The sequence below is a fragment of the Salvelinus fontinalis genome, chromosome 36 (assembly GCF_029448725.1).
Source record: "Salvelinus fontinalis isolate EN_2023a chromosome 36, ASM2944872v1, whole genome shotgun sequence".
Classification (NCBI taxonomy): Eukaryota; Metazoa; Chordata; class Actinopteri; order Salmoniformes; family Salmonidae; genus Salvelinus; species Salvelinus fontinalis.
In genome coordinates this window covers 21,933,571-21,947,125 of record NC_074700.1, presented here as the reverse complement: position 1 = coordinate 21,947,125, position 13,555 = coordinate 21,933,571, and the positions used below count along the sequence as shown (strand labels likewise).

The 13,555-nt window shown below is 39.7% G+C and overlaps 1 protein-coding gene across 1 annotated transcript; it reads left to right on the top strand.

Annotated features, from left to right (window-relative positions):
- The first annotated feature begins 689 nt into the window (after positions 1-689).
- On the top strand, positions 690-12,630 carry LOC129835481 (E3 ubiquitin/ISG15 ligase TRIM25-like). The gene is made up of 9 exons (XM_055901119.1): positions 690-740; positions 3,472-3,522; positions 3,863-4,048; positions 4,318-4,536; positions 5,419-5,514; positions 7,268-7,501; positions 7,780-7,802; positions 8,005-8,150; positions 10,650-12,630. The coding sequence occupies exons 1-9, from the start codon at positions 690-692 to the stop codon at positions 10,877-10,879; spliced, it is 1,236 nt and encodes a 411-aa protein (XP_055757094.1). The 3' UTR covers positions 10,880-12,630.
- Positions 12,631-13,555: the final 925 nt, after the last annotated feature.

Sequence of the window (13,555 nt, the reverse complement as noted above, 5' to 3'; positions counted from 1 at the left end):
ATTCTTCCAGCCATGTGGGTTACTTTTGCAGATTTGGTGTCTGTGTGAGAGGAATTGTGTAAATCAATAGGATGCAATGTGTTCTGAAAGATGAATTGAGGGGTTATGCCGTACCCCTTGTTCAAGATCCTGTTTATATAAAGCGATCTATAACGATGCGTAACTCAGAGGCCTTTACATTTACATGTCAGTCATTTAGCAGACGCTCTTATCCTGAGCGACTTACAGTAGTGATTGCATAAATGTTCATACTGGTCCCCCGTGGGAAACGCTTTAGGCTAGAAACAAGCTGTAAATGAGAAAGCTGGGATTTTAATGCATATAATTTTTACATGAAATTGATGAGGCAATCCTTCCATGCACTTACCACTATGTATATTTTGGTTTGTCTCCATGACATTCAGAAGCTGAGTTCTGACCTTAATTCAAGAATACTTTTTATTAAAACTTTGATTGGGAAGTAATCTAATCGGTGACTCGCTATCAATTGAGCTAATCACTTTCTGAGAAATATGTTTTAACTAAATTGATACTTGATGATACATGCAGGAACCAACCCTACGAACCAGTAAATGTAAACTGCACAAAGTCAAAAGTGTAAAGTTTGGATTCAGGTGATCTGTTGTGTTCTCACCTTTGTTCTGATAATTTCCCCATAATCCCCAAAGTGTTCCCTTTCAATTGTTACCATGGTTATGCATACAGGATGTCCTGTGGTGGACAACTTGTTAGAGCTGTTGGTGAGTCATTGATGATAATCTGAACATTGTATTGCTATTACATTAAGATATAACAGGGGAACATAAATACATTCAATCAAATTCAAGAGTTTATTTAAAACTTTAAACACTTTCTCATGGTTGCTGTCTTGATGGATTTGTAAAGGATCGTGAGACACTACTTTTATTTCCATCCAGTAATCGCTGTGTTTGTCGTTACATCATATATTAAGAATTTTACAATTAAAGGGACAACCTGGAGTTTGAACAACAAAGCGTTCACCTTCCCGCTGTTTTGGTAAACTGCTGAGGGATGGGACTGGAGAAATGTAGCTAGACATGAGTCTACAACTGAGCACATAGATAAGCGGTCCGACATGTTATTGCGCAAGACACAACGCTATATTCCTTTCCATTATTCAGGATATTTAGAATGACAACAAAATGTTCTTTGTAGCAGGTTTGTAGATACTTGTTAACTTTTTGGCTTGTTTGTTGTTTTTTCTATTTGGTTTTTTGTTTTCTTGTATTTTCTTTTTCACATATAATTAAACTTTTTTAACAAGAAGTTTTAATATGACTTTGGAGGAGCATGGCCGGACGAACCATGTTTTAGGGCCCAGGCAAGGAACATTTTAAAGGCCTGCCTCTTGCCATTGGGGAGAAAATGTTGCCGTTTTCAAGCTAATTTCCTGCCATTCTACACATTTTGTCATTGGGCAGAGAAATGTTTTTAAATATTTTATATGCTTGCTATCTGGCCCGAACCCAGGCAGTACCTCCTGGGGGTCCTCGGACCCTACTTTGAGAACCCATGATCTAAGGACTGGATTTTTGTGGGGGGGTTTATGTGAAATGTTTAGGAAGCTTTCTTAAATGTTTATATATATATATCCCCAGGGACTACAGTTGAAAACTAGCCAGCTGAAAAAATCTTGAACATTTACAGAAAAGTTCATTGATTTGCATTGATGTGCATTGTCCATCTCAAATAAATAAATACATTGATTCTGTTAGAAATTTGGCCCTGTCCATATAGGCCAATAACCTCAAGTGTAAAGTTAATCAATCATCTTATAATTCTGCATGTTGTTGACTAATGGCTCAATTCAATCCGTCATGCTGAAGTTCTGCGTTACAGCATGATTTGAATTTAAAGGCAATGTTCCCGTGTTCGTGGAGACTACATTCACAGTAAATGCTGCATGTGTCCGCTCAACCACAAATTACCTTTACATTTCAAGTGCGCTATAGCACTGAAGTTCGGCAAAACAAATGTATACCAATACAAAATGGAAAATATAGGCATTGTCGTTACCTTTGTCTGTTTGAAGACGGTTCTATGTTTTCCCAGCCGAATCTGGAACGCATGATATCACAGTTACATTATCTGTAAAACTTCAGAGAATCAATGACTTTTATCTGAAATAAGGTTAATCTAAAGGTACAACCTTTGTATTGCATGAATTTTCTGGTTAATAATTGTAGGTTGTTATTTTATTACCTGTCTTGGTACGTGTAATGCAATGGCTGACCCTGGATGATGTGTCCTTTTTATAGTCAAATTTCAGTTGAGCCACCCACATTCAAACCGGTTCAGGTTGATGTTTTCTTCCCTATGTAGTTAGTCTCTGTGCCAGGTTCCCAAGGTAAACTGGATGACCTGGACAGATTAGATGCAAGTGATGATTAACATGTCATTGTTAACTTAAGTTACATTTCACTGTAAATGAAACCGAGTTGGAGGGTTGTAAATGGTGCCTTGTTCCTTTTTCCTGTAAACTGTGCAGCAGTATCACAGTAAATATAGACTGTGCAGCAGTATCACAGTAAATGCATTAAGGTATACATGTATTTCTAACGAAAATATGAAAGTTCCTGACTGTATAGCTTACTGGACTCCTCCACAGCCATATCAAGGGTACAAAATATGGTTCCCTGATCAATTTGTTATAATACTGTATTTTCTATGTTTTTCATAGACTTGGAAGATTATCCCCCATTGTGACATATTCAAATGAACAAACCAATTATTCTGTTGTATAAAATACACATACAGAATTTAGACCTGAGGGGTTTACAACAAAGCAGGATCAGTGGGTTAGCCATCTACTATGACTAAATATGTTTTACATATTATTTTGTGGCAGATGTACATGTTCCAGGAAATAGTGTGACAGAAAGAACACTGCAGTACGTGCCAAGTTCGCATTCCCAACCCACCTCTCTTCATCTTCACATCACTTCTACAATAGTGGAAACTTATAAATCATAGTCATTATGATGTAATAGGAATGTTAAGAGCACATTTTAACATTATGGACAAGAATTGTAGTACTCATCATTGTATTCTCTACCAGAACGTTTGTTGGCCTTCTTTGATGTCATATAGGTTGATACATTGCTATGTTTTCATTTATAAAGTATTTTTAACAAAAAGTCCCACTGTTGGCTACTAACCTCCTTGCTAAACTTTAGACATAGGAGTTACCACAGGGATGTCTAACTCTGGAAATTCCTTTGGTCTCTCATGAGTTAGCTTGGTAAATCAGCTATTCGTTTTCTTGAACCATATTTGTGGAACAATCTTCGAAATGTTCTTACATTTGATGTTTTGGTGCCTCTGGGAAATTCAGAAAGCTGATTGAGGACCTTATTACTGATGAATCTGTTTGTTTTTTATGACCCCGTTTTTCTTTCTGCTTACATTTTGTATTTACATTTCGATGTGTGTATTTCCGCGGCCTCCCAGAAGAACGTTAAGCTCGCCAACATCGCAGACGACTTCCGCTGCAGGGGACAGGTATGTGCTGTCTGGGGGCTGTATTCATGAAGTGTCTCAGTGGAGGAGTATTGATTTAGGATAAGTTTAGCCTTTTACATGGACAGGAGGGCCCTGATCCTAGATCAGCACTCCTACTCTGAGATGCTTGATACACACGGTCCCTGGTCACATTAGCTGTGGAGCGGTAGCTAAAAGAACTAAAGAAAAGTTTATATGAATTTTAAGGCCTATCACTCTGATGACCTTAGTTTAAGGAGTATTCATCTCTACAATAGCCTGCTCTACTGATTAATAGCCTATAGGCCCCACCCAACAAACACGCTACCTCTCTTCCTCTTCCTTTCTCTATGATGTCCAGGCAGTATCGTCAAGACAACAACAACCAGACGGCAGCCCGACAACAGCCGAGACCCCCGTGTCCGTGCCGTGTGACTACTGCTCTCCAGGGGACACTAGCGAGGCAGGGAAAGGGGAACCTGGGGCTGGAGTGGTGGTAGAGGTAGCGGTCAAGACGTGTCTGAAATGCGAGGTGTCCATGTGTCAGGTAAAGATCTGGGAGGCATCCATAATTTCAGCATCCATAATTCCAAATTCACCCATGGTAAAGCACTATGGAGCAGAAATGTTCCAATATTCTTATTCCGTTATCTAAGCACTCTTTTTGCACAGCACCAGTATTCTCAACACATTCAAGTGTTGGATGTGCATAACACTGTCTTTTTTACATTTTTAAGCTTTGTTTTTATTTTACATTTTCAATCAGCAGGTAAGTCAAGACAAACATGAACTTTTTCTTCATTTTGTCCATTTCAGGAGCACGTGAAGCCCCACCTGGAGCTGCCTGCGTTTAGGGAGCACCCCCTGACTGAACCCCTGGGGGACCTGAGGAAGAGGAAGTGTCCCGAACACGATGAGATGTACCGCTACTACTGCATGGACGACCGGGTGTGTGTCTGCAACGCCTGTACCATTGAGGGGGGCCACGCCGGACACACCATCAAGACCCTGAAGAACACTATGAAAGATCTGAAGGTAAACAGCTCTAAAGTTATAAAACCTATAAAACAGTGAATAGGTTAATCACTGTGTGTTTAAGTCACGGGCACAACTTTCACTGGGGACAGGGGTGACATGCCCCCACCCCACACATTTTTGTCTGAGGCAAATGTGTGCTTTAGGACCATGCGGACGCCTCTGAGCGTGTTGGAGTGTTTACCTGACTGCATACCCCCACTTCTAAAACCAAAATTGCACCCCTGGTTTAGGTTATATATCGTTATGGAAGAGTGGTAGAGTTAAGAGGTCTCTGTTTGTTGGTCTACTGGTCAGGAGGGGGATGTACAGGACTAAATGAAGCACTCTAAAAATGAAAGACCCTCACTTAGAACACACTCGCACACAAGAAGTATGTACTCCCTATCACTTTCGATCAAACAAAAGGTACACACACAAAGAACACACCTCTATACTCTAGACGAGGCCTCCACAGAATGGCAATTGATGAGTCTAGAACACAGGTGAATGTCATTGTCACTGCTGTTGTCTGACATGGTTGAGCGAATGAGAGACAATGAGTGAGTCCCAAATGTCACCCTATAACCTAAATAGTGGGAAGAGAGATCCCATAGGGCTCTGGTCAAAAGTAATGCACTATAATGGGAATAGGGTGCCATTCGGGACTGAGACAAAACATGATGTGATCTCACTGTTTGAATGAATTGTTCAAGCTGCTTCCTGAAGTGACTTGCCTGAACCAATGTGAAAAAGGGAGACGTTTCCAGTTGAGTTCACCATTTACCCTCACTATAGTCTTGTTGTCATAGTGAATGTAATCTCTCTCCCCTCCCTCAAACCCACTCTCTCCCTCTGTTTCTCTCTCTCTCCCAAACTCCCACTCTCCCTCTCTGTTCTCAGGGCTCTCTGGAGAACCAGCTACAGAAGGTGGACAGGAAGCTGAACAAAGCAGAGAAAAATCTCCAGAAGCAGAAAGAACAAGAACGACTGAACAAGGTGATATTGCTGGTCTAGGACGAGGGCAGCCTGAGGTTGTCACGCAAATAACTGCCGGTCTCACGGTAATTGACCGTTAATTAACATAAACACATTTCCCATCTCTTGGCTTCCACGCTTAGCCTATAAGCCAATGATGCAGAACTTTGGAACATCTACATAAAAAGTTAATATAGCCTACACCATCACAATAAACCCATTATTTATTTTAGTCTAAAGAAAAATGATTTTGAAGAAAATGAAGTCTATTTCAGAAGAACATAATCTGAGTTGTTTTTATGTTAGGCCGTGATCTGGCTATGCCATATGGCTGTGGGCTACACTAGTTCATTTAGCAGACAAGATTTGTTTAGAATTCCGTGGCATTATTTTATAGTGTGAAAAATACAGTTGAACATAGCTGAATAAAATAGGAGTGTGCACATGGGGCTATTCTGTGTTGAGCGGTTAACAAAGAAACCGTTCCTCCTATATGCTTCATTTAGAATTATTTATGCAACTTTAGTTGTTCTACAAACGTTGGGCTATATGTTTTGATTTTTAATACAATCTAAGTCGCATCAAAGGCATGAGCTCTGCTTTGTTTATTGCTCAGGCTGTACACACTTAATCAGCCTCTCATTCACAATTTAACAAGCACTTGATAATGCCTCAAATTTCCCGGCCGCATCCTCTTTGTGTGGCCGTAATGCCCCCCCCAAAAATTTAACCCCCCCCCCATGCCTTTTTGGGCCGTTGTGCCCTCGTGCTGAATATAATATTTATAATTCCCTTCTCCAGGCTTCATGCTCCAAAGCACCTCACTCACATGGCTCTCTCAGATTGCTCAATTCTTATTAGCCAATGCCCGTCACGTGATCGGGTCTTTCTCACAGGCTAGGTGCATATTGAAGACATTAGAATAACTGTCCACATTTACTTTTTGGCAGACTATTCTTGATTTAATCTTGTCTTTACATATACTAAATCATATAAGTGTGAAATTAGTTTTGATTTAGAATGGACCATTATCATGCACCTGTCTCGAAATGGGGGCAGCGGGGAAAAAGACATGTCATCTATGCTCTTAAATAGCAAATGGAAGACGCTTTTCACGTGGTTCATTTTCATGCCAGCCAGGTAAGCTATACTCCTGTTGTAAATATAAGCAATGTGCTTAATATTAGGAAAGTTGAGAAATAAATATAGTATGCCTAGCCTATAGAAAGCTGATGGGATCCTGCTATTTTTGATGGAGGTCATCACTCTGTTCTCACGCAATTGCATAGCCTATAGAAATGTTGCGCAACATGAGCTCAGTGTGTTTGAAAAGATTTTCGATTACATTTGCATTGATGTCAGAGTGATTAGAGGGACAGTAGAGTGCTGAGTATCAGGCAGTTGGCAAGTTTAGTAGGCTACTAATGACCATCAGCAACAACAGAGTTGTGACCACCCATGTGGCGGTAATATGCTCACCGTAACAGCCCTATCTAGGATCAGTCTAGGATCAGTTTTGCATTTAAGATTGTAATGAACATGATTATGGACAGGTGTTCGCACCTGATCCTTGATCAGCACTCCTTTCCATAATGTAAGATGTCATGTATTTGTATTGTTTACAGAGCTGTATATTTAAATTTGTTGTATTAAAAAATATATATTTATAATCCATTTTCATGTCTGAAGATGAGAAGAAACTTTTGATCACTGATTAGTTCGTTTTTGGTTAAACACACACCTACCTCTCAACCCTCTCCCTCTCTCTGTGCAGAGGTTCCTGGAGGACTCAGACCAGCGGGTCACAGCCTTGGGGGAGGTGTTACAGGTCCACCTGGAGGGCTTCCTCACCTCCCTCAGGGAATGTTCCTGCTCCCACGGGGTCAAGTGTGGCCCTAGCATCCAGCGGAACATAGCCAAGGCGGTCCAGGACCAGTCCCGTCTGCAGGATGTCCACAGTGGCATCCAGACCCTCGCCCAGGAGAACGACCCCTTCCGCTTCCTGGAGGTCAGTGTGCGGATTAATTGATATACATGGACAAATGGATGTGCCTTTAACATTCTTTTTAAAACCTTCCTGCTGTTCCTAAGTAGCTTTATTTGATTATTTTCATGAACTAAATGTTATAATTTTTTTGATGGGGATTGGAAAAGATGCAGAAAATTACATTGATGGAAGCTACAATCCCTGCAATAGTAAAGCTGATCTACACCCCCCCCAAAAAAACCCCCCCACAAAAATAATGATGGTGATGTTATTCTTTGCTTCTCTGATTTGCTGTTTAGGCGTACAAGTCATCAAGCAAAAAGTAAGTGGGTTGTGTGTGTGTTTCCAACTGTCTATGGGTGTTGCACCATTTGCAGTGTGTTTGTGCGTGTGTGTGCGCGTTTCCGTGTGTGTGAGCTTTGTCTATGGGTGATATTTAATTTGTAATGCGTGTGTCTCTCTCCACCTGTCTATGGGTGATGTGCCATTGCTAATGCGAGTGTGTTTGTGTGTGTTTGTCCCAGTTTCTGCAGGCAGTTGAAGAAGCCTCTGTTCCACCCAGAATGCGCTTGCGTGGACTCAGACGGCCTGGCCGAGTCCATGGAGGCTAAACAGGAAGACTTCCTCACTGAAGTACACTCTCACGTCTCTCACCTCATCAACGAGCTCTGTAAGTAACAGACTGGTGTGTGTGAGAAAGGGTAGAGGGAACTAGGGTGTGTTGAATAATTTGAATAGATTTTGAATTTGTGGGCAAAGGCACACAGAAATGATAATGTATCATGTTCACATATGTATGTACAGTTGAAGTTGGTGTCATTAAAACTCGTTTTTCAACCACTCCACAAATTTATTGTTAACAAACTATAGTTTTGGCAAGTCGGTTAGGACATCTACTTTTGTGCATTACACAAGTAATTTTTCCAACAATTGTTTACAGACAGATTATTTTACTTAAAATCCACTGTATCACAATTCCAGTGGGTCAGAAGTTTACATACACGAAGTTGACTGTGCCTTTAAACAGCTTGGAAAATGTCATAAAATTATGTCATGGCTTTAGAAGCTTCTGATAGGCTACTTAACATAATTTGAGTCAATTGGAGGTGTACCTGTGGATGTATTTCAAGGCCTACCTTCAAACTCAGTGCCTCTTTGCATGACATCATGGGAAAATCCAAAGAAATCAGCCAAGACCTCAGAAAAAAAATTGTAGACCTCCAAAAGTCTGGTTAATTCTTGGGAGCAATTTCCAAACGCCTGAAGGTACAACGTCCACATGTACAAACAATAGTACGCTAGTATAAACACCATGGGACCACGCAGCCGTCATACCGCTCAGGAAGGAGACGCGTTCTGTCTCCTAGAGATGAACATACTTTGGTGCGAAAAGTGCAAATCAATCCCGGAACAACAACAAAGGACTTTGTGAAGATGCTGGAGGAAACAGGTACAAAGTATCTATATCCACAGTAAAACGAGTCCTACATCAACATAACCTGAAAAGCAGCTCAGCACGGAAGAAGCCACTGCTCCAAAACCGCAAAAAAAAAGCCAGACTACGATTTGCAACTGCACATGGGGATAAAGATCGTACTTTTTGGAGAAATGTCCTCTGGTCTGATGAAACAAAAATAGAACTGTTTGGCCATAATGACCATCATTATTTTTGGAGGAAAAAGGGGGAAGCTTGCAAGCTGAAGAACACCATCCCAACCGAGAAGCATTCATGTGGGGGTGCTTTGCTGCAGGAGGGACTGGTGCACTTCACAAAATACATGGCATCATGAGGATGGAAAATTATGTGGATATATTGAAGCAACATCAAGACATCAGTCAGGAAGTTAACTGTTACGCCTGTCGTCGGAAGGAGTGGACCAAAGCGCAGCGTGAAAAGTGCTCATGATTTTATTTATTATCAAAAAACACTTGAACAAAGTAACAAAACGAAAGCGAACAGTTCTGTCAGGTAACAGAGACTAAACAGAAAATAACTACCCACAAAACACAGGTGGGAAAAAGGCTACCTAAGCATGATTCCCAATCAGAGACAACGATAGACAGCTGCCTCTGATTGGGAACCACACTCGGCCAAAAACAAAGAAATAGGAAACATAGAATGCCCACCCTAATCACACCCTGACCTAACCAAATAGAGACATAAAACGTCTCTCTAAGGCGTGACATTAACGCTTGGTCGCAAATGGTTCTTCCAAATGGACAATGACCCCAAGCATAATTCCAAAGTTGTGGCAAAATGGCTTAAGGACAACAAAGTCAAGTTATTGGAGTGGCCATCACAAAGCCATGACCTCAATCCTACAGAAAATTTGTGGGCAGAACTGAAAAAGTGTGTGTGAGCAAGGAGGCCTACAAACCTGACTCAGTTACACCAGCTCTGTCACGAGGAATGGGCCAAAAATTCACCCAACTTATTGTGGGAAGCTTGTGGAAGGCTACAAGAAACGTTTGACGCAAGTTAAACATTTGAAAGGCAATGCTACCAAATACTAACTGAGTGTATGTAAACTTCTGACCCACTGGGAATGTGATGAAATAAATAAAAGCTGAAATAAATCACTCTACTATTATTCTGACATTTTACATTCTTAAAATAAAGTGGTGATCCTAACTGACATAAAACAGGGGATTTTAATTGGATTAAATGTCAGGAATTGTGAAAAACTGAGTTTAAATGTATTTGGCTAAGGTATATGTAAACTTCCGACTTCAATTCGATGTCATAAGGTGAATGCACCAATTTGTAAGTCGCTCTGGATAAGAGCGTCTGCTAAATGACTTAAATGTAAATGTAATTGTATTTTTGCTTGGGTTTTACAAAAGCCCTTTGGGTTTCCAGGTTCACATGTACATTTATTTTTACATTGTTTTTTTCTATCTGAACTGTTTGTCTTTTAGTTGTCTTTTTTTGTGTGTTCAACAAATAAACCAACCTAAAGAATGTACTTGAACCACAAACACTTTTCTCCTCAGACTTGATTGCATGCATGATAGAACAGCAGAATATGTACTGCAACATGTCTTCAACTACGATGTCGGACGCTCCTCTGTTTCATCAACAAAACCAATAACAAGAGGCGCTGAGGCGAACAGTGGCACAGTTTCACCAAATGTGGATTCTACCTTTAACAGTTTTGTCTTCTACCAGGTCCCGTAGTCCGGGAAGAGGAGGACAACGGAGGAGAGGAGGAGGACGAAGATGATGACGAAAGCAGTGATGGAGATGAGCAAGAAGAAGCTGAGGAGGAGATGAGGAGTGAGGAAGAGGAGGCTGTACACGACCAGAGTGAGTCAGCAGACGAACTTTACAGTCCCGAAGGGCAGGAAGACAAGGAGGAAGAAGAAGAGGAGGAAGAAGAGGAGATTCATTCAGACTGATGAAATTACTTCCATTTAAGTCTGATTTTCAGTCAAAAGGTCATGCATTGATGTCAGTGGGAGAATGTGTGAAAAGGATACTTTGGATTTTTCCATCAATTACCAAAATGACCATTTTGGGAAACCTTTTAAATATTATACATCAATCTTTAGAAGATGAGCTGTTTGAGTGCATATGGCACCCTATTTCTTATATAGTGCACTACTTTCGACCAGGGCCCTATATAGGCAATAGGGTGTCATTTGGAACGTAGACAATTTTTGTTGTTGTTCAAGATTATACTGTAATAACTAAACACTTGAAACTGGGCTTCTCATTCTAACCTCATACGTTTTTTGTTGTTGACTAAAGCACTTTGTGCCCAACCTCTCTTTTGTAGACCTGGGTTCAAATAGTATTTGATTTATTAATATTATTATAATTTTTTTCAAATACTTTTCTGCGTTTGCTTTGTAATGTAATATAGTTTTGGATCTATTCTATTGCTTCCATTAAGCCAGGCAAGCTTGATCAAGCACTGCTAGAAGTATTTGTAATAATTTCACCTAGTATTTGAACCCAGGTGAACCCAGGTATTATACATCCAGGGAAAGCCACATCTTAAGTATTTATTTTGATTCTCAGGAAGATGTATTATAAGGTGTTTATTATTTGATGGCACTTTGATAAATAATTATACATAATATAAATAATTGAAAGGTATTGCACTGACCACTTGCAGAAATGTATGTCTTCATAAACTACAATGGGCTACCTGACTAATTATACACCATTAGTGCATTTAGTTAGCATGGTCCCAGATCTGTTTGTGCTGTCTTGCCAGCTCCAATATGAATGACCATCAGAGTTGGCAAGACAGCAGAAATGGATCTGGGACCAGGCTAGCATTTAGGTGTTGATGTGTAACCAGACAAATGTGAGTGCATATCCTGACTTAATTCTGTTTGATGTGAATTTTATACCAATGAAAGTTAGATGATAGAAGACTTGTGGGTGTGTTTTTCAAAAGCTGTTTGAAATTTATGTAAAAGTTGGTGAGCTATATGTTTATCAGTCTATCGTTTAATAATTAATTGTTCTTATGGTATTATGTTTCATCAGTTGCATACCTGGGTTGTATTCATTAGGCACCAAATGGGGGGGGGAACAGACTGAAACAGAGAGAGATCTACCAGCACTGGTCCTATAAGTAGCCCTTGTTGTCCTTTTCCGTTTGGAAACGGTGTGCACTAATGAACACAACCCATGTCTCATGACTTGTAGTTCTGAGAAATATTTGAAGGCCTACTTCTAGTGGTTGTAGCAATAGATAACTTGTTACTTTAGACATGTTTTGTATCGTTATCAATTTGCACAGTTCTGCAAAGAACATAGTGAAAAATTGCTTTTTTTGTCCTGCAAGGGATTTAAAAAAATGTGATCTGAAAAATCTATAATATTTTGGGGGATTTTCATACTGGTGATTCTGAATGTGAAATTGTCATTCTATCCAGCCAATAAACTCAGCATGAATGTTATTATAATAGCACATTGCATTCATATAACATTTCAGTGGCTTCTTTCAGACCCCCACATTCTTTTACATTATTAATTATTTTCCTCTTTTCACTTTTATGAATTCTTGAAACTATAATTCCAAGAAATGTCTAATATGTCAGCCTGGCCTCAAAGATGTAACATAGTAAATGCAAATCTGTGACACAAAAGGTTAAATTAAAAAATAATACCCATTAAACCTAGCGGTTAAACAGGGAAACAGTTTTTCCACTGTTCTTTTTTCCCATAAAGGATTTTTAGAAACACAATAAGGGCTGTATTTCATGTAGGCTTACCTTGGTGTAACGTTGTCAATCTTTCGCCGACAAGATTAATTTTATCAATATAGTCGGCTCTATTTACTCTCAGATTCTAAAATGCTAATTCACATCGGCGTAGACATCATGTAAAACAACAAATCCCTGCAAGCTCCTGCACGTCATCTCTAGCTGACACCTAACAGGTATTGTGTCAATTTAAAACTTGCACAAGACAGTTCCCAGAATTGTCCATTTAAAGAAATGCAGCCAAATTATCCATTACTACATTTAACTAACAGTTGATAGTTAATCCAGAGATTCTTACTTTTGCCCCGATTCGGCAGTCTCGTCCAGATCAATTTGTAGTTCTTTATGAGAGCCACATTAGCAGGTAATTAGCATTTCATTTTTGGGGGGTAAATAGGGAAAATAAACATCACCTTGTCGTAGAGAGATTTACATGGTTATCAAAACATCACACCAGGCTAAGCCTACATGATACACAGCCCTTATTTAAGTGTTTCTAAAATCCCCTATGGTATTTGAATGGTGGAAATACGATTGGAACCATTTCCCTGTTTGACCGTTAGGTTTTATGGGTATTATGACTCATACTGTGGTACTCTATTTGTATAATATGTTATGTTTGGTATGGTTACATAAGAAAGAAGGTTACCTAAAGGCCCAGTACAGTCAAAAATGTGTTTTCCCTGTGTTTTATACAGTTGAAGTCGGGAGTTTACATACACCTTAGCCAAATACATTAAAACTCAGTTTTTCACAATTCCTGACATTTAATCCTAGTAAAAATTCACTGTCTTAGGTCAGTTAGGATCACCACTTTATTTAAGAATGTGAAATGTCAGAATAATAGTAGAG